Consider the following 22,111-nt stretch of genomic DNA (forward strand, 5'->3'; position numbering starts at 1 on the left):
CACCTCGTGTAATTGCCAAATTAAATAAAACCGCCATCCGCTCTCTGTTCATTGGCCAGCGGGCGCTTCTCGGGGCGCAAAGACTGGTGTGCATCTCACGACGGAAAAAAGCCTTTTTTTCTTCGTCCCGCGCACCCGCGCTAGGGTGCCTCGATGCTCGCGCCCCCCTCCGCCCTTCCGTGGCGACGGAGGGGGGGGGGGGGGGGGGGGGGGGGGCGCGAGCATCGAGGCACCCTACGCCGCGTTAACGCCGCGACGCTCTCCAGCGCCATCTCTCGCTGGCAGCAAACAAGCCGTGGGTCACGTGAAGCAAGCTCGCGCTGTGACTGGCGCGGTCTCTGTGGGGCGGGGGTCCGTCGCCTCTGCTCGACGGAAACGTACAGCAGAACTGAGCCCAGCGGCACCGGCCGCCCGATTTCGGGGAGTAACCGGTCCAAACACACCACCTTTCCTCCGCTGCGGGCGCAACGGAATAGGGGAAAAACCGGCTGTGAGAATGTGGCCTAACTCTAGTGCAGAGTTTAAAAGGTCGTCAGCAGCTCATCGTAGAGAATGTTTAGCTTCCCTCCAAGTTAGAAGGACTTGGTTGTAGGCCAGTTGGCCTGTGTTGTCGCCTGCCTCAGTCCCGCGTCCTGTTTTGCGGTTTTGCTCCTCACGATTCCCTCAAGGAGTGCGCGCAGAAAGAAAAAAAATGACCACCGTCTTTTAAAGCCATCAAAAACCTATGAAACTGTAATGCAATCGGAAAAAGGGTGCAACTGCAGCGATCACGCCCGTATTGCAGGGGTGTGACAACCACACTTCGCACCCTTTTAGGGAGGGTGCGAGTTTAAGGCACGGAAATGAGCCATTATGCACGGAAATGCACACCTTCCGAGGAGAGCACACCAATTTGCTCAATCACTGCACTGGGCTGTCGTGAACACCTGAGCCAAATAATTCACTTCTACAGGCAGTGGAGAACCCACAATCACGCGCAAAAGTTTGAGAGCCCTCTCCGGCGACTTTTTCATGCTCGCACCCTCCTCTGTCGCTCGCACCTGCGTACACAAGCTGACGAGTGTCTCGTGGTTAGATTCTTTCAGACGTCAGGCAGCTACCATGGCCGCGGCCAGTAAGCCGCGTAGCTCTGGTGGATCAGGAAGCTCCTCCCCCGGAGGTGGGTCCGGAGGAGGAGCGCCGACCTTCCAGCGTGCAAAAACTGATGAGAGGAGAGGGAAGAGCGGGCAAACGCTGAAATTCAAGTTTTGACTTCAGATAACTCAGCTTCTGGAAAGCGCATTAAAAATTCTTGCAGGACGATTTTCGTGAAGCGGCGCGCTTTATTATCCCAGGCATACCGCAAATTTATTAGAGCCCCTTTCACAACCCCATTTAGGGTGCAATTTTTTTACATTGTGGGTTCCTTGTGGTGGAGCCAAAAATAGTAACTGCTTTGCCTGCACGCTTCCCACATGATACATTTCTCGCGAGCTTGATTGAATGTGCTGTTATTGCTGACGACACGCTGTCGCTTTCTCGTGCCTTAGACCACTCGGACACAGAACAAGCACGCCTCCCTTTATTTTTTCATGCAGGCTACTTCCGTACCTTCCACAGCGTTGCACCTGATGCATGAGGCGCCGATAGGTAAAGAGAGAACCTGGAAATCATGTGACTCCAACTTGGACAACTGTACTTCGATCCCGTAAGAACCAAACGGACCAAACAGAGTACTCACTGAGCGAAAAAAAAATTCGATGGAAACGAACACCTCACGAAAACCTCGAGTATTCAGTGGATTTTCTGCTCGCTAAATCTTGACACGGATCTCAATACATACCAGGCTCGCAAGGTCACGAGAGATACAAAGAGCCATCACATGTTTGCTGACGTTTCTCAGGCTAGCGCTGGCCCTTTCAACGGTACGCAACTCGCCGCAGCGTTTCGTGCTCTAAATCGTCGTCTGCCTCATCTGTGCTCCGTTCGCACTGCGCTGCTAAATGCTCACTTACAGGCTGAGGCCGTCGCCAATGGCGACGTTACTATACTGTGAACTACGGAGCAGACAGTGCGGCAGACGGGGAGCTCCGCGTGAGACCGCCGGGTCATTCTCCATACCTTTTTTTGCCCAAGTACTGCGCAAGCACCGGAAAGAAATATTAGTGACTATTCCAGACGTACCACCCCACAGCAAGAATCTTGTCTTGACCTCCGAACCAACCCGAGCAACTCGGGTTCAGCTCGGAGGAGCGTCCCGCCAGCTGCAGCCAATGGAAGGAGTGCGCCGCGCCACCTTGTGGCACAACCTGCCCACTGATATGTGAACAAACTGGCCACCGTGGGAGCTAAATTAACAATCGGTCGCGACAGGTTGCTCAGGGAGAGCAGCACCCCTACCGGTGGCCGTGATATATAGAAACAGCCGCCTGCAAGTCCAGTGGCGCGGCGCTTAATACCGCTGCGCTGGCTGGCAGCGGTACCAGGAGTCGTCGCGACATATGACTGTGAGGCAGAGAACGAGCAATTCTGCGTAGATGCCCTCAAGGCGGAGCTTAAGTGTCTTTCGTACGTGCGCTCGACTTAAATACCTGGCAGTTTTTATGGCGTCATGCGAACGCAACCCACCAATTGTGTTTGCAGATCCTTGTTTCGCGCCGCTGGGAACCAATCAACTCGAAGCGGGGCGGCGGCGCATCAAAAAAAGGAGACAGACAATCGTGAGGACGTTTCCTTTTTGCTTCCTCGGAAATAAATTAGAAGTGCAAAACTCTTGGCCAGCATCATCAGACCTAAACTCGACTACGCACCGTCCACACAGAAAATAACATCGAGGCGCGTGTGTGATTTAATTTCTCTAAAATGAACTAAACACACTCACAACCTGGACAGATTTCTTATTGTGTAAATATTTTGTACATATTACTTCTCCCCCTATCCTCTCTTCCTGTCCCCTCACCTCTTTCATTTCAGTTCTCCATTCTGCCTGCTATCCTTTATTTCCGCTGCCCCAGCTCAGGTGCTTCAGTATCGATGGCAGATGCCGGGGCTAGCAAAAATCTTTTCCTTCCTTTTTACTGTTATTTTTAATAAAACCACTACCACCACCACCGTCAGAAATTATCTGTTCGCTTTATCTTGGAGAAATACAGTTTTACTGGCTCTCATACAAAATGTCCGCATAGAAAATTTCAGACTGAATATCCTTTCCAACTAAACAATAGCAAACTCTCCATAAGTCCCGATACATTTATTAAACCCATCACAACGCCACTAACTAGACTCTCTGGAGTCAGTGCTAAACAGCGCTCACTCCATTGACATGATTGGTTGTTGCTGAGCTGTTCCTTGTTTCTTGCTGTGTGCTACTGATAATTTGCTTCCTGCGACATTATTTGCTGTTTTTCTTTTATGTATTTCTGCCCCTCCTGCCTGGACCCATTTCAGGGCCTTCAATATGCTGTACATAAATAAAATTAATAAACCTCATCCTGCACAACCATTCTATGTATAAATGTTAGCGCAAAAGTAAGAGACAAACACAAGAAAGGTGGACAAGACAACGCGCTATCATTTGTACATAGAACTATGCACCAACTAGCCCCGCAACAAGTGTTACTGCACAATCATCATCATTATTACCCTGACTACGCCCACTGCAGGGCAAATGCCTTCCCCATGTTTCTCTATTAACCCTATTTGCCAGCTGCATTCACCATATGCCTGCAAACTTCTTAATCTCATCCGCCAACCTAACCTTATGCCGCCCCGTGCTATTCTTCCCTTCTCTTGGAATCCACTCCGTTACCCTTAAGGACCAGCGGACGTCTTGCCTTCGCATTACACGCCCTGCCCAAGCCCATTTCTTCCTCTTGGTTCCGACTAGGATGTCATTAACCCGCGTTTGTTCCCTCACCCACTCTACTGCCCGCTTCCGGTCTCTTAACGTTACCCATATCATTTTTCTTTCCATGGCTCACTGCGTTGTCCTTAACTTCAGCTGAACCCTTTTCGTTAGCCCCCACATTTCTGCCCCGTAGGTGAGTACCGGTAAGACACAGCTGTTGTACACTTTTCTCTTGAGGGATGTTGTTAAACTGCCATTCACCATCTCAGAGAGCGTGCCACGTGCGCTCCACCGCATTGTTATTCTTAATGTTATTTCGAAAACTAAACATTTTGACACATTTACCTGTCTGGTTGGGTTTGAAGACTTATAATAAACTGCACATCTCCAACCAAAATGTTAACTTTAACCCAACGTTTCGAAGCCGACTCGGCTCCTTCATCAGGGGTGACTGAGGGCAGTAGCTAGCGTCTTTTAAGTATGGAGGGGAGGGGGGTGAAATGAACGACAGCTGTGTCACGCGAGACGCGGGGGAGGGGGGTTTAGGCTGTTAGTCACGCCGGCGCACTGCAGGGAGGTGCTGAATGGCGACTTTTTTTCCGTTGCGTTGAAGAGCGAAGTCCCTGGGCATATACTGGGGGCAGGTTCCCTTTTGTGCGGTTGATATTGTTCGGGGTGGTTTGGATATGCCAGGATTCCAGAAGGAGCCTCTTGTAGTAATCTGTTTCGGTTCCGAGGATGCGGGTTTCTTCAAAGTTGATTCTATGGTCGGAGTCCTGGGAATGTTCGGCTACTGGATTGCGCTCTCTTGCGAATTTGCGGACGTCGTTCTTATGTTGCCGAATTCTTTCTTTGAAATTTTTGGTTTCGCCGATGTAGCTTGCGTCGCAGTCGGCGCATGGAATTTGGTAGACAATGCCTTGGGCTCGTTCTCTCGGCGGCCGGTCCTTGGGAACAGGTAGACAAAAAGCGCAACAGTGTTTGTGGGCTGGTGCGCAACCTGGAGACCCGATTTTTTCAGGATTCGGGCGATGGTTTCGCTGGCACCTCCGACATAAGGTAAAGTGACGTATTTTGGTGGTGGCGTTGGTCTTTGTGCGTTGATTTCTTGACGAATGTTGTGTTTTTGACGTCGAATGGTTTTTTGAATAAAGTCTTTTAGGTAGCCGTTCATGACGAGTTCTTTCAATATCGTGCGTTGTTCTTTTTTTCTGTCAAGTTCTGTGCTGCAGTGTGTCTCAACTCTTCTGAACAGCGTCTTCACCACTGATGCTTTATGGACTGTCGGGCGGTTCGAAGAGAAGTGGAGATACCGGCCTGAGTGGGTTGGTTTGCGGTATACGGAGAATTGAAGGGTATTGTCGTTTCGGGACACGAGGACGTCCAAAAACGGCAGGGAGTTTTCTTGTTCCACCTCTAGCGTGAACTGAATGTCAGGTTCTACGGAGTTTAAATGACGAAGGAAATTTTGAGTCTCAGATTTTTTGATGACGGCGAAGCAGTCGTCGACATACCTGAGGAAAATCTTTGGTTTCGGGTGGAATGAGTTGAGGGCTCGCTGTTCGACGTGTTCCATTGTTAAATTGGCCATGACGTCAGAGATGGATGCCCCCATTGGTGTTCCTTTCACTTGTCGGTAAAATTCCCCGCTTGACGAGAAGTATGTGTTTGATAGCCACAACTCCAGGAGGCGGCACACATCATTTACACTCAGCGGGGTTCGTGCGCTGAGTGTCTCGTCGCGTTGTAGGGCGTCTCGGGTAGCGGCCACCGCAAGCTTCACGGGGATTTTTGTGAACAGACACACCACGTCGAAGGAGACAAGGCATTCGCCGGCCTCAAGGGTGGCTTGGGACACCGGTTCGATGAAGTGACTGGAATAACGGATATGGGTCGCTGTTTTTCCTGCGATTGGGGATATTAGTTTGTGAAGGTATTCTGACAAAGAGCGAAGAGGGGAACACCGGAAGTCGACAATCGGGCGCAAAGGGATCCCCGGTTTGTGGACTTTGGGCAGGCCTTAGAATGCTGGAGCTGATCCGTTGGTGCTCAATGACTGAAGGTAGAGGTTTCGGAAGGTGGGGTGTTTTTCGAATACTTCTTCCAATGTTTTGTTTAGCCTTGCTTGGGTAGTGGTTGTGCGGTCCTTCTTCAATTTTGCATATTCTTGACAGCTGAGTAAGGTGGATATTTTCTCTTCGTAGTCCCGTCTGTCCAGAACGACTGTTGTGTTGCCCTTGTCCGCTGGGAGGATCACTATGTTGGTGTCTGTCTTGAGGTCTCGCAGGGCTTGCATTTCGTCCGGATTTAGGTTTGATTCTTTTCGGTGTGCTTGCACTGAATTGAATACACCTATTGTTTTGAGCCTGACCTCTTCTCGTACACCAGGTTCCAGTTGCCGGATACCGACTTCAAGCGCAGACACGATTGCTGGAAGGGGGGGTCTTAACCTGGAGGTTGAATCTGTGTCCCTTGGCTAGGATTGACGTTTCGGTGGTTGTGAGCTTCCTGCAGGAGAAGTTGGCGACCAGGAGGTCAGAATGGTCCGGTGGGGGTTGTTCGGGCCGGCGTTCAAGTTTCGACAACTTCTCTGCCTGCTTGGTGCGGTGTTTGTCGGCTTCTGATGATGCGGTTTCTTTGGCAAATGCCTCGATAGACGTCACTAGGTTGGGCATCTTGTGCTCGAGTTGTCGGCGGGCGAAGAAGGCATCGATTTGTTTCTTCCTAATCACGCTACGGCACTCATGTATCCGTGCCGTCACTAGGTGCTGTTCTGCCTTGCTGATGATGTTTCGTCCTTCTGGTGTGGGTACCAGGCGTCGTAGTCGTAGGCTCTGGGGTAAAACCTTGCTTTCTTTGCATATCTTGGCGAATTCCAGGTGCGTTTTGAACACCGAGATGCCTTGCATGGTCTTGATGTACTTCTTCGCAAGCTGCATAGCTTCTAGCCCGAAATCTGCACGGATTGATTAAAAACTAAACATTTTGACAGATTTACCTGCCTGGCTGGGTTTGAAGACTTATAATAAACTGCACATCTCCAACCAAAAATTTTAACTTTAACCTAACGTTTCGAAGCCGACTCGACTCCTTCATCAGGGGTGACTGAGGGCAGTAGCTAGCGTCTTTTAAGTATGGAGGGGAGGAGGGGGTGAAAAGAACGACAGCTGTGTCGCGCAAGACGCGGGGGAGGGGGGTTTAGGCTGTTAGTCACGCTGGCGCACTGCAGGGAGGTGCTTGTTACGTTTCGCCTACGACGCGCGGTATAGCCGGCGCGGATGCAACGGACGCCGGGGCTTCGTTCAAAGTGGCGGTCATTTTGGCCCGTTCAGTGCTGCCGCAACGCCTCCCGCCAAGCGCGTCCAGGCAGGTTTCAATGCCACGTGTCTTCGTGTGTGCGTGTGTGTGTGTGCATGTTAGTGCCCACGCTTGTCAAAGCGCGGCAGCCGGGGAGAGGAGCTCCCCAACTGGGAAGCGAGGAGGTCTGACCGGCGCCGGCCCTCCTCCCGAGCCGTTCCTTCTTGCCCTCGACTCCGTGGGTATAAAGGCAGCTGCCCCGGACGCCAGAGAGACTTCGATTTCTTCCGTCGAGTAACGTGGTCGCCCTGACCGGCTGCTCTTTTGCGATGCCAGAATAAACAAGTTGTTCTGTTGGCAGTCGACTCATCCTTTGCCAGGACCTTCGGATGTTTCCAGCTTTGCCCCAGGCCGCCAGGCCAACGCTACCCTTGGGGCTTGCGACGCATTTGCAACATGCTGAATGGCGACTTTTTTTCGTTGCGTTGAAGAGCGAAGTCCCTGGGCATATACCGGGGGCAGGTTTCCTTTTGTGCGGTTGATATTGTTCGGGGTGCTTTGGATATGCCAGGATTCCAGAAGGAGCCTCTTGTGGTAATTTGTTTCGGTTCCGAGGATGCGGGTTTCTTCGAAGTTGATTCTATGGTCGGAGTCCTCGGAATGTTCGGCTACAGGATTGCGCTCTCTTGCGAATTTGCGGACGTCGTTCTTATGTTGGCCCCGCCGCGGTGGCTCAGTGGTTAGGGCGCTCGACTACTGATCCGGAGTTCCCGGGTTCGAACCCGACCGCGGCGGCTGCGTTTTTATGGAGGAAAAACGCTAAGGCGCCCGTGTGCTGTGCGATGTCAGTGCACGTTAAAGATCCCCAGGTGGTCGAAATTATTCCGGAGCCCTCCACTACGGCACCTTCCTTTCCTCTTTCACTCCCTCCCTTATCCCTTCCCTTACGGCGCCGTTTAGGTGTCCAACGATATATGAGACAGATACTGCGCCATTTCCTTTCCCCCAAAACCAATTATTATTATTATTCTTATGTTGCCGAATTCTTTGAAATTTTTGGTTTCGCCGATGTAGCTTGCGTCGCAGTCGGCGCATGGAATTTGGTAGACAATGCCTTGGGCTCGTTCTCTCGGCGGCCGGTCCTTGGGAACAGGTAGACAAAGCGCAACGGTGTTTGTGGGCTTGTGCGCAACCTGGCGACCCGATTTTTGCAGGATTCGGGCGATGGTCTCGCTGATACCTCCGACATAAGGTAAACTGACGTATTTTGGTGGTGGAGTTGGTCTTTGTGCGTTGATTTCTTGACGAATGTTGTGTTTTTGACGTCGAATGGTTTTCATGATGAGTTCTTTGAATATCGTGCGTTGTTCTTTTTTTCTGTCAAGTTCTGTGCTGCAGTGTGTCTCAACTCTTCTGAACAGCGTCTTCACCACTGATGCTTTATGGAGTGTCGGGCGGTTCGAAGAGAAGTGGAGATACCGGCCTGAGTGGGTTGGTTTGCGGTATACGGAGAATCAAAGGGTATACATGGCTTGCACTGACGTCGTAGCTGGGAAGCCTGGGATACTGTTCCGCCATGTTGGTGCAGTCGCAGCGGCCGTGGTGCACTTGATGCAATTCGCGCGTACGGTGTACTTCGACGGCGTTGCGATGGTTATCTGCGCTGTTGTTGGAGGCTCCAACCGCACTTGTTGGGCGAAATCAACAAACACAAACTTTTTTCGTCTTCCAAAGGTCATCGAGCATCAAGGTGACCGTACGAAAGCTTTATGCGCGAAGCGACGGGAGGTGTGGCTGGCTCGTATAAAACGTGCCGCTCTCAACACCGAAAGGACGGGCATACGTGTTTGCGGCGCCCACTTCGTAAAAGGTAAGTCCGTTGCATATGCACAGTGTTTATTTAGGTGCATGACGTACAAGCATAGCGGAAAATCTCATTTTAAACAAATTTTTCTTGCACTTTGTAGGCAGACCATCAAAACTGTGGGAGGAGACGGGCCCGGACTGGGCCCCTACGCTTTTGCTCGGCTACAGCGCAAAACATGGTGATCCCGGTCGCCACGCTCGCGCGGCAAGACGACGGACCCAGAAACGCGCGGCTCAAGCGGAGTGTCAGGCTGAGGAGTCGGGAACAATGGAGGCTACGAATCCAAATTAACATTGGGCACATCTCTGCGAAGGCACACGTCACTGTCGATCTTGTCGCGCTACCGGACCGTCGAAAACGGCAACAGCGATGAGCTTGATCACTTAATGCGGGCCATAGTGCGCGACGCGACAGGCGAGACCTAAATTGTTGGTCGACAAATCTGTAGTGAGCGATAACAATCTCTCCACGCATGACCGTTTCTTTTTTGCGCAATAACTTGTTGGGTTTCCAAACTAAGATAAACCAGCAACGGTTCCTTTCATATGCCCATAAAAATAGAATAACTCGTGATTTAATCTGAAGTCGTCCAGGTTCAGTACATATGAAGAAATGAATCACTAGCCTGACAGTTTGTAAACAGTTCTTTTTAAAACTTTACTGAGTGATTGCTTACACTCAGTCACTTGTGGATTTAATAACCGTTATTTCTTTACTCTAATCCTTACAAAGATCAATGCCCTGCGGCTTACCTCTCCAAGTAGAAGCACCTTGTTCCCTTGCAGCTGTTTTGCCGACAGTCCCTTCACCCAGCCGCTAGTGAAATAATTATGCGCCTCGGTGGACTTAAACGCCTTCATTTCTTCAAGGGTCAGAAAGCTTGCAGAAAAAACAAGGTAATTGACGATGCCACCGTAACAAATCTCTGGAAATATGTCGACATCGCTTGTGTCCGTTCCCGGCCACAGCATGAACGGGTCGATATTATCGCAGAGACGCACTTTTTCCGCATACCGAACGCGCTCCGACCCCGTAAGATCTAAGCGGTATTTAGCGTCTAAAGGCTGCTTACTGAGAAGCGGCGGCATGCCACACAAAAGGCAACAAAATTGCACGTGTTACCACTAGCGAGGAAACGCGTGCGATACGCACTCCACCGACTCCGCACAGACTGCACCAACATGTCCGCCGCAGCGCGCGCCGCCGGACGTGACGTCACATGCAAACCATGTATTGTCGTTTCGGGACACGAGGACGTCCAAAAACGGCAAAAAAAGAAAAATTTCAAAGAAAGAATTCTGCAATATAAGAACGACGTCCGCAAATTCGCAAGAGAGCTTCTAAAAACCCGCATCCTCGGAACTGAAACAAATTACCACAAGAGGCTCCTTCTGGAATCCTGGCATATCCAAAGCACCCCGAACAATATCAATCGCACAAAAGGAAACCTGCCCCCAGTATATGCCCAGGGACTTCGCTCTTCAACTCAACGAAAAAAAGTCGCCATTAAGCACCTCCCTGCAGTGCGCCGGCGTGACTAACAGCCTAAACCCCCCTCCCCCGCGTCTTGCGCGACACAGCTGTCGTTCTTTTCACCCCCCCCCCCCTCCCCTCCATTCTTATAAGACGCTAGCTACTGCCCTCAGTCACCCCTGATGAAGGAGCCGAGTCGGCTTCGAAACGTTAGGTTAAAGTTAACATTTTTGGTTGGAGATGTGCAGTTTATTATAATGTTATCTCCGACGCATGATCCGGATCAGCGGTGACTACCTGCCCTAAGGAATACTTAGGGCAGGTAGTCATCGCTGATGCATTGCCGAGGTCTAATTAGGCGCTTACTAACCACTCACAACTATCGTATATATAGTACACTCTTTACAGCTGACGCCGTGGTACTTACAAGGCGAGCATTACACTGCACTGCGTGACGCCCTCGTCAGCGTGCTGCTTCCTGCATTGGTTTGTGTGAGGCACCCCAGCTGGTCAGAGCTGAGCCGACCCCCGGGCGACTAGAGAGGCCTCCACCGAAGAAGGGCGATCCTTGTTTGGCTGACAGTCGTACCCGCTTCCGCAAAAACATTTTGCCGAGTCTGGCACGCGCCCAGCTGTCATGATTTTGTACAGTACTTGGAATAAAAAACTGCCCACTGCGAAACAAAGCGTCCACCATCCTCGGTGTACTCCCTTTCAAGTGCAAAGCTTCTGCCAGCGTGCAAAGTGTGGGAATTACGCAGATACATTTACGCTCCTGCGGAGCCCGTGCGAGACGGCAAGTTCGATAACCCAGCCAGATGCGATCATAACAACGGCGCCATACACGGGCGAGAAAATATCACACTGCCACAATACGTTCAGAAAATTGCAGCTGTCTCCCCCCGAACAATTTATCTTTCGCAATCACCAGCTACACCGCAATCACCACGGTGTGCGTAGTGCGTACCAAAGGAGAAAAAAAAATTTCGAATTAGTGCCTTCATAACCGCGCCCTGATGGCAAATTCCGCACAGATTGCGGCGACGGAGGCGGCTTGCCGAACTGTCTGCTCCGCGCCCATAGCATGGGTGAGAGGAGCGTCCCCGTTGAAACGCGATGGTGGCAGCTGACACCATCCTAGGCGTTTTTTTTTTCTTTGGCGGTGTAATAAAGGTAAATCGGCCTATAAACGCGCCATTTTCTTCGATTAAATATTTAAGGTAACAAGAAAATTCGAAAAGCGCTAGACAGCCAGACCAGACAGAGGAGGAGACAAACACGGTGCTGTGTTAGTTTCCTCCTCTTTCTGGTCCAGTTGTCTAGCGCTGGATGATGTTTCTTGTCACCATAGAACACCAACTCGCCCAGTCTGCCATCCTTCTAAATTTTTAACCCTACACTTCTAGCCACATGTCACCTCTCTGTTTTCGAGCTACCAATCTTCAAATCGCTTTCTGCTAACTTGCACCGCAGATTTATTTACATGACCATTGTTATCTCTAAACCCTAGTGCATCAAGGAGAGTGACTGCGCCTGTATCGACGTCGGGATGGATACCATCACATTCGAGTATCGGGTGTTTCTACAGATTTACCACATATATACAGCGCATGTGTCACCTTCTTCTCTAAATTTCTCTTTGTAGCTGCGCGTTCTAAGACACCCTGACCTAGCTTATGCCACCGTGCTGGCGCACACAAGGAGCAATACGGCGACGGCCACATTGGGGCGTATACTCAAAAGGCGTACGTCGAAACTGCAGCTTCGCAAAACGCGTGTTCTTTGGAAGAATGCCTTGCCTCCGTGATTCCTTCCCGACTCGTGTTGCTGCGGCTGCATCGCCTGGACCTGGACTCCGCATGCAGCGCGTATGTTTCGTGCGTCTAACAAAATGATTGCCATCAAATTTTTGTTCCCAGTAAAAGTCGACTCTCTCTGACTACATCTTTATCTTCGTGCGGCGGCAGCCTAGGAATTTGAATTTAAGAATGCCTTCGATTCCCCTCGGGCAAGAGCACGATGTCTGTACTGTGGTTCCTAGATTCAGTCTTCACTGTAAGGCAATCGTAAGGAGAGCAGCTCATCTATCTACCCAGGCGCCACCTTTAGCGACTCCCGTCGCGGTTGTTGGAATGCCGCCCACTGGTCTAGGGCGATAAGCACACAAGCCTGTTTCCACTTGAATGCCGATAACAATGACAATGGACCGCCTTAGATAAATATAGCGCAGGCGGTTTTCAAATTGACTCCGTCTGTTTGACAACATGCTCCCCGCCGTCACGTAAGCCTCCGCGATAAGGAGGGCGACGTTTGGTGGCCAAGCAAACCATTGCGCCACCAGCAAAGGAGACCGCCCCAACTCGCAGGTAATGGGGAGGCCTGTGCTTCAACCAATAATCTACTCACACACAGACTGCGCTCCCCCTTTAACTGCTGAAGGTGGATTCACACATTCCAAAGCGCTCCGTTTTCACAACGGGGTTTGCAGCGCAGACAGACAGAACACAGGAAGAAACGAAGTGACAGAAAAGAGCGCTCTGTTCTGTCACCTCGTTTCTTCCTGCGTTCTGCCTGTCTGCGCTGCAAACCCCTTTAAGTATGCTCCAACTAGCCGGCAAAAACGTTCCCCTTTTCAGTCCGCGGAAGCCCTCGAGACTCGCTGCGAATCCGCTCAGGAGGATTTTCGAACACTCTGAATTCATTACCGTGGAACTCGGTTGCTGTGAAAAACTGTTGAAAATAAAACAGCAAAATGCACGAAAGCGGGGCTTGATTTCCACCATGGAGTAAAATAGAGATTCCGCTGACAAGCGCAAAGCCGAGTAGCTGACGCGCGCTAGCAGAACCGTCACGCCACGACAAATGACAGCTGTCACCACACCTCTCGCGTTGAATGGTTAAAGTGGTGACTGGAATTGACAGCTGCTGCCATAATTTCTCTGAAATGATCCAATTAAGAGAAGGTCCAAATATTTTCCTTCACCTCTCGTCGACACCGGCGGGTGCCCGTACGCGGGAAAATTTCAAATGCACTCCTGCTGAAGCTAAAGGATCAGGAACGTAACAACGTGAAAGGTACAGTGAAATGCGTGGGGGTTTCGTGTTTCCCTCGACGCGTGACCTTCTTGCGAACACAATCTTCCTGCAAAAGCGTCACCGGGACTTGCGCGCGCCAGAAGAGCGTGGATAGCTACCAAAAGTGCGACTTCTCCGATACAGAACTTCTGCCGCGCATTATCACGAATATCAACAACTGTGTCGACCTACTGGGTGCGCCTGTTCGCCTGCTGGCTGTCACTTCTGTCTGTCGACTGGGAGCGGCCGAATCGCTGCGTTTATCCGAAGCTGCATTTCGCAGAACATTGTCGCTGAGTTTGCCGTTCGTGGTGCAATATAGTGTGACAGCATTACTAAAGCAGCCAAAAAGGCTGGAACAGCGCCGGTAGTGCCAACCGCAGCTGCTTGAAATGTGCCCAATATTGCATGACTTGGAAGAAAGTTCCTACGCGCTCTGCACCCGGCCTGTCCAGAACTGTACTAGTGCAAAGCTAGCCCGCGCGGTGACCTGCCACAGTCACGCTCGCGATTTTTCCCTCACAACGCCGACGCTAGAGGGCTAGAGTTTCTGCGTAATGGGGCTTTTAACTCTATGGCGCGACGACGCTCGCGCCGCCTGGGAGCACGGTGAAGCCCTGGACCTAGCTCTCTTTCAAGCCTGCTCTTTCGGCTTTGCCCCTTGCGAGGTCTCCAACACGCACCTTCCATTATCTCAACCGCTTCTCACACATGTTGCTCTCCCAGCAGACGTCTTCCTAGTAACCAATTCCGCAGGTTCATTTCTACCCGCTACCTTCGCCGGACCTTCGCTCGGAGAACGTGCAGTGAGTTGGCTGCAGCGCAGTCGTGTCCGGGGCCGCTATCGCGAACCTTCAAACAGCCTGCTCGAATAACGGCAGCACTGGCAGGGTCCTGACATCTGCTCACTTATTTGCTACCTCCGTGAAAATCGGGGCGCGAGCGGCCAGAAACGGGGTCGTCCCCTCCAAGGCCGTAAACAGGACGGCGTCAATCGCGTCTCACCCGGATGGTGCGGTCGGCGACTCCCAGCGCGAAGAAGGGGCTCACTCCGAGGTCCACCTGCAGCTTCTCGAGCGCCGTGTCGCGGTCCCAGCTCTGCAGCGACCACGAGGAGGAGCCGATGAGCTCCCAGCCGCCCACGTGCCGCAGTCGGTAGATGAGCAGCGCCAGCGCGTCCTGGCTCAGGCTGCGCGGCTCCATGCACGTCTCGTAGAAGCGCTTCGCCTTGGCCGCGGCCGACTTCTGCTCGCCCTCCACGGGCACCAGGTCGACCAGGTGCCGGACCGCGTGGTGCGCCCGGCGCCGCAGCGCCGCCGCGGCATCCCCGCCCCAGCGGCCGCAAGCGAATGCGTGCGCGTCGTCGCAGGGCGCGGCGGCGTCCACCGCGAGGCCTTCCAGCACGCGGCCGGCGGAGCGCAGGCAGGACGCTGTCAGGCAGCGCGCGTCGGGCACCCCGGCGCCCGAGTGCACCTTGACCGAGAGGGCGACGATGATCACGAAAAAGACCAACAGCAGCACGCACAGAAGCACGATCACCAGCGAGGGGATGTTGGCCACGGCCGAGGTGACCTGGGCGCGGAGCTTGGACATACCGCCGGCGGGCGCCGCCGACTCGGGCTCCATGCACTTGTCGTTCTCGCGCGGCTCACTCTTGTCGTCCATGTCGTCGCAGGCCCACTTGTTGCGCGCCACCGCGCCGCAGCCCAAAACAACCCGGGCAACTTTTCAAAGCGCACCGAAAACCGGCTCCTGCCTGCGGCCCACCGGAGATGCCGCTGACCCCGCAACGCTTTCTTTTTTTGTATGGGGCGGTGGCGCCGCTTGTTGGACGTCGCTGTAACGACCTATCTTTGCTGTAGCTCCGACGCCCGCTAGGCGGCACTGAGAATAGATCACCAGTAAAGTCACTGGAACAGTGACTTTAATTGACTTTAATCACCAGTACTATTCCTGTATATGCTCCCGCAGGGAGCAGAGTTGCGCGAAGGTCCGCCATCATGTTCCTCTCTTTGAGGGAAAGCCACCGCTCGTGCGTACAGGGGCTAAGTTCATGGGGTCGCTGTGTAGAGCGCTTGGGCTCGATTTTTTTATTTGCTTACAAATTGCACTCCATCGCAATTTCTTTAACGTATAACGCCAAAAACTAACTGTAATTTGCCGATTGTGTGCATAGAGCATGAAAAAAAAATTGGCTGTGGTTTAGCTCTGGTTAACCCTAGTTGAACTGCGAAAGCTTCGTTTCCTTGGCACGTCGTCTACGCTGCGTCTCATTCCGACGCTCTCGAGAATTCAAAGCGGTCTCTTCCGCAGTTGAAGAGTCACTACGGGACGCGGCACTTCTTCAAGCCGCATCTTCGTTACGACGCTTCTCGAGTCTTGCGGCGCGTTGTCCCTTCCTCGGCTGCGTTCCAATACTCCCAAGTAGACGGCTACTTAGACGTCTAGCCGGACAGCCGCCATCTTGGGACGCGTTCCATTTCTCGGCGAAGCAGTCTCATAAGACTGCTTCGCCGAAGTCCACATCGATGCAGGCTAACTTGCTGTCTAAAGATGGCGGAGCTGATATACGGGGATGAGCGAGTCGTGCTCTTGCGGGCGTCGGACTGTACACGGAGTATAGGAAAGGAAAAATGTGAGTCATTCCATAATGTTATTTGGTACGCAAACTAGTGGCTAATTAATCTTCGTGGACGTGCGATTCCTAGCAGTAAATTACGCAGGAGAAAATCGTGCAGTTGAGAGCTTTGCTACAGCAGCGGACGCTGTAGGTCTGTTTACGTGATCCGGACGATGTCTTAGCACTTGATTTTAGAGAATACTCGTCGCTGTCGTTGGTTTCCTCGACGGGCGTTAAGACGGCTGGCGTGACGGTTAAAAAATGTGTTCTTCTGTTGCTGTATTAGTTGCATCAGCTCTTTCGCGTGCATTCTTTTTTATCTCTACACTCATAGAACAAATACACCGGCATGTTGCGAATTGATTTTAGTCGTTGCAGGATTAAAGATCGCTGCTGTATTTAGGTCTCTCGCTGTCTCCGAGTGCCACGTAGGGCAGACAGCGGGTTTAATGTCACGTATGTGTTTTCCTGTTGCAGAGTATATTAGCCGTATCGTATTTCGCGCATATTAATTACAGTCTTTCGTATTCTTATGTTTACAGGACCGTCTGGACGAGCACGCTCGAGGAGCATGTACAGTTGAGCATCAATAATAAAAGAATAATCGCATATCTCTTTAGCGTCGTCTTCGGAGAGCGGTCCCGTCTGCTACAAGTAGACTGACCGATAGGCACATCCACCAGTCCGGTTTACGCGCAAATTCATTCCAGAAGAAATGTGTAAACTTGTTGAAAACACGTTTTTAATTATCTTTATTGCTCAGTTTGTGAAAAATAGTAGTACAACTGTTCATAAGCTTTAGTTACATTATTATGCCGCGAGGCGGCGTGAGCACTAGACAAGTTCCAATACATGCACATGTAGACTGCTTCCTAGACGTCACACTAGACGTCTTGTTAGACGTCTAGAGTATTGGAACGCAGCCCTCGCTTCCATTATCTCAACCGCCGCGGTGGCTCAGTGGTTAGGGCGCTCGGCTACTGATCCGGAGTTCCCGGGTTCAAACCTGACCGCGGCGGCTGCGTTTTTATGGAGGCAGAACGCTAAGGCGCCCGTGTGCTGTGCGATGTCAGTGCACGTTAAAGATCCCCAGGTGGTCGAAATTATTCCGGAGCCCTCCACTACGGCCCCTCTTTCTTCCTTTCTTCTTTCACTCCCTCCTTTATCCCTTCCCTTACGGCGCGGTTCAGGTGTCCAACGATATATGTGACAGATACTGCGCCATTTCCTTTCCCCAAAAAACATTATTATTATTCCTCACTTCGTTCTGTCGCTGTTGCGTCTCTTTCGCGCTTCCCATAACGACTACAAATGCACGCCGCTTAGCTAAACGTTGTTCCCGCTCTTCATCCGTTTCTTCCGCACGCCGCCGCTTCTTAGCTGCAGCACATCGTTGCAGCTTCACCTTATACACATCATCCGACATACCGTGGAGGATTCGCTGGGACTATGCGACGAGCCGAGTTGGGGGGCCGCTTTTCCACAGCTGGCATGACGTCAATAAAACCCCTTGATAATAATAAAGTTCCGCCAACCATTGAACTTTGCCGCCGCCGCGCGACCTCCTCGCCTACTCCTCGCCTCTTCCCTGAGGGCTGGCTCTCCGCCCGATTTCCTGAGCGACGATTGGTCTCCCTGCCGTTGCCCTTGGAAACGCGCGCGTCCGGCGTTTTGCTTGTGTTTTTATTTTTCCGCCGCGCCATTTTTCTCCTAGGCTCTGCGAGCGAATATTACAGCGCCGTGCTTTATTGCAACGTGCAAGCCCTGTGTCTTGCTGTTGCGCCCCAGGTGAAAATTTGTTGATGGGAATCTACTGGTTTGTACTGATTCGGCTGGAACCAGCAGGTTTCCTGCTGGTTTCCTGCAGGTTGTACTGGTTCCAGCAGGGTGCTTGTAATGGTTTCCTTTTGGTTGTACTGGTTCCAGCAAGGTGCTTACTGGTTTTCTGCTGGTTGTACTTGTTCCAGCAGGGTGTTTGTAATGGTTTTCTGCTGGTTGTACTGGTTCCAGCAGGGTGCTTACTGGTTTACTGCTGGTTGTACTGGTTCCAGCTAGGTGCTTACTGGTTTTCTGCTGGTTGTACTGGTTCCAGCAGGGTGTTTGGAATGGTTTTCTGCTGGTTGTACTGGTTCCAGCAGGGTGCTTACTGGTTTACTGCTGGTTATACTGGTTCCAGCAAGGTGCTTACTGGTTTTCTGCTGGTTGTACTGGTTCCAGCAGGGTGTTTGGAATGGTTTTCTGCTGGTTGTACTGGTTCCAGCAGGGTGCTTACTGGTTTACTGCTGGTTGTACTGGTTCCAGCAAGGTGCTTACTGGTTTTCTGCTGGTTGTACTGGTTCCAGCAGGGTGTTTGTAATGGTTTTCTGCTGGTTGTACTGGTTCCAGCAGGGTGCTTACTGGTTTACAGCTGGTTGTACTGGTTCCAGCAAGGTGCTTACTGGTTTTCTGCTGGTTGTACTGGTTCCAGCAGGGTGTTTGGAATGGTTTTCTGCTGGTTGTACTGGTTCCAGCAGGGTGCTTACTGGTTTTCTGCTGGTTGTACTGGTTCCAGCAAGGTGCTTACTGGTTTTCTGTTGGTTTCACTAATTTCAGCATCAGGACTTTTTGCTGTTTTTTTTTTCGGAGGCCTTTTTCCTTTGTTTGCATGGTAGCAATATCGTTCAGCTAACAAAATTTTGCAGCTAAATCTATTCAACTGTGAGTGCTAAAATTGATTAAATAGTGTCAAAATTTAATGAGAGATTTTGTTTATTAACCATTCCCCACTAACACCTGTGGGAGACCCATATTGAGGGGTATATAAGCATGAGTCAGGCCATAATTGGTATTAGAATGTGAGTACGGGTTACACTTGGAAGTTGTATGTATATTATGGGGCTGTTTATATGGCTGCTTTTCAAGTGGGGTTTAAAGCTGTACTTGTGTTCCTACTATGGGTAGATTTGCATGGCCCTGCAGGGTGAGTTTACCAGTTACCGTTGGTTTCGAGCGTTTTTTGCTCTTTCTTTTTGTGCATGCTTAACGTTTAGGAAGTTACTATTTGTTTTAAAGTTTCAGAAAATTTCGAAAATTAAAGGAGATATTGCATGAATGATTTATCTACACAGAATTAAATGTAATGTTTCGGTGCTGTATGGAAGCTAATGGCCCCAGCACCTACTGGTTCCATCAGCTGCTGGTTCCATCAGATGCTGGGAATGTGCTAATAAACCAGTACTACTGGAACCAGTAGGATCCCAGCAGAAAACCAGCAGCAAATTTTCACCTGGGGCGTACAACAGCAGCAAGCGGCCTGATAATGGGTATGCGGTATTAATAATACCATATATAATATTCACGTTAGGGGATCAACCACGACGTCATAAAAAATGGTTGACGCCGTTGGTTGGAAGGCATCCTTCGAGGGTTGTTTGCTGCTTCGGTTTTAGGTTATTTTGCAAGCGAGGCCAGAACGGAACGAATCTCCAAAGCATCCGCGCATTGCATCTTTTCTACAAATAGCGACTGGGCTCAAAACGTGCTAATTCTTGCACCTGCAGCGTCGTCTTTATAGCAAATCCGCAATTTTCAACAGACAATCTTTTAGCGAGAGATCCCATTGTCCATCAACTTTCGGTTGCATGAAACTGCTGTATAGATGTACAAAGTGACGTTGATTTGAGCTATGACACACACCACTGTTGTATTTCCTTGAGAATGTTTTTCTACACTGTCTTCAATACTGCATAGAACATTTCGGCACTTCCGTATATGCTGAATATTATGTGATACTCCCGTCTGTTACGTGTATTTTGTCAAAGTTCTTTTGCGTGAGCGAAAACAAATCATCCTGCCGACCATACTCTCATTTTCTTTAATAATACATTTTAGGTGATGCCTAATCAAAATACCAGCTTTATATCCCCTACAACATACTGGAACGAAATTTCAGTATCAAGTATAGTATTACATTATCGAGAGGCGTTTATCTTGCCTAGAGATATGGAATGCATTCCCTCATAGGTACACGGAGTATATCCTTTAGCTTCCTTGACACCAGTGCCTGATAATGTTCGATGAATAACTGTCCGCGCTCCTTGATCGCATTGAAAGTGCGCAACTGTATGCACAAGCAAAGAAAAGCATTTCGAAGCAGTTCGTGTTAAGTCTAGTTACAATGTTAGCTCTGTTGTTGTGAGGTTTTTTAAGTTTGGCTAGCAAGCATAACGCGTTTACGCTTGCCCTTAGTTTTCCATCTATAGTGCAAAGTTTGGATTTAACTGCAGCTAAATATTTAGCACTAATTAATTCGGGCAGATAACTAGCACACCTCATTTGCACTGAACCTAAGCTTTCGAAAGGTATATGACTCGATGCTAAAATTCAAAGTGTGGTTTTGATTGCATATAGCTCAATAACGCTAATTAATAGGGATCACTAATTCAGAGCATTTCCATTCATCCTAAGCTTTTCAAAGGTATATGGCTTTAACAAGGTGAAATGTTAGGCTGGTTGGTGCATGATCTTGTGGCAGGAAGCGTGCAGCGCGAGACAAAGCCTCGTGTCCCGCCTGTCCCTTCTTTGTCTCGTGCTGCGCTGTTCCAGCCACAAGGTATATGACTTCATCGTCTAGCTCATTGTTTGGTTTTATACAAAATTAACTAATTAACGCAGATTAATGCGGATCGCTGACTAGCGCAGTGTCATTACACTTGGCCTAAGCTTTCCAACGGTATATGACTCGATGCTGCAGCGCAAATTTGGGTTTTAATATAATAATACTAATAATTGGTTTTTGGGGAAAGGAAATGGCGCAGTATGTGTCTGGTATGTCACAGTATGTGTCTCGTATGTCGTTGGACACCTGAACGGCGCCGTAAGGCAAGGGATAAATGAGGGAGTGAAAGTAGAAAGGAAGGAAGTGGTGCCGTAGTGGAGGGCTCCGGAATAATTTCGACCACCTGAGGATCTTTAACGTGCACTGACATCGCACAGCACACGGGCGTCTTAGCGTGCTGTGCGATGTCAGTGCACGTTAGATCCCCAAGCGGTCGAATAATTTCGACCAATTTACTAAATATCAATTAATGTGGCCCCCAGTAATTGGTCAAAATAAGTGTATAATTAACCAATAATCCGAACTCACGGTTGATCATGTGACATATACTATGTCTGTACTGATAGGTTGCCAGTAGCGAAACAGTGTCCCGCTTTGACCTTCTCTGATCTTGAAGTTCAAAGCACCAGCCTGGGTCGTTTTCCGAAGTTTTACCGCGGCGACCGAGTTCACGCTCTAAAAAAGCAAGCACAGACAAAGTCAGAGGCAGTTCTAGGTCAGGAGCACAAAGTAAAGCACCTTATCATGTGACTTAAGTGTCTGCAGTACCGAACTCGCCTGAAAGCTTTGTTTACATCAGTATTCCCTATTCACACAGTTCTAAGAAGAAACCAATCTCCTCATGAACGTTACTCTCGGCATTCTCAATGATTTTCTAGCAATTTTTCAGATCTTTTGTGCACTCCTGAAGCGCAAACCTGGCCCAAAAACACGCGCTTCACTCACTGCTGCGGTCGGCCGGAGGGCGCCAAGGAGAAAAAGCGTGTCGTGCGCAGAGCTCGCATCCGCCGCGCGAGGAGAATCGAGGAGGAAAGCGCGGCGCGGAGGAGAGTGTCGCTACTTTCAAATTATCAAGGGGCTTTAGGCGGACGGAATGGATGGATGGAAGGTAGGAGCGTCCCCTTTGAAACGGGGCAGTGGTTGTTGCCACTATGCTCAGTTTTTTTTCCTTTATTTTTGTTTACTCTGCTGTAAGTTGTTAATACAATTGGCCATTTCCTTTAAATAAAAACGTCTTCCTACACTTTAAAACTTATGTCACCTCTCTGCTTTTGTGTCACCAATCCTCCGATCGCTTTTTGCTAATTTCCACCGCAGATTTATTTACATGACTATTGTTATCTCTAAACCCCAAGG

The 22,111-nt window shown here is 50.3% G+C and overlaps 1 protein-coding gene across 1 annotated transcript in view; it reads right to left on the minus strand.

The window, feature by feature from the left end:
- Positions 1 to 15,330, minus strand: part of LOC144122187 (endothelin-converting enzyme 1-like) — a 168,247-nt gene extending 152,917 nt beyond the window's left edge. The window contains exon 1 of the mRNA XM_077655762.1: positions 14,544 to 15,330. Coding sequence (XP_077511888.1) covers positions 14,544 to 15,203 — 660 coding nt within the window. The 5' untranslated portion in view covers positions 15,204 to 15,330. The remainder of the gene's footprint in view (positions 1 to 14,543) is intronic.
- Positions 15,331 to 22,111: the final 6,781 nt, after the last annotated feature.

This window comes from Amblyomma americanum, chromosome 2, assembly GCF_052857255.1.
Source record: "Amblyomma americanum isolate KBUSLIRL-KWMA chromosome 2, ASM5285725v1, whole genome shotgun sequence".
NCBI lineage: Eukaryota > Metazoa > Arthropoda > Arachnida > Ixodida > Ixodidae > Amblyomma > Amblyomma americanum.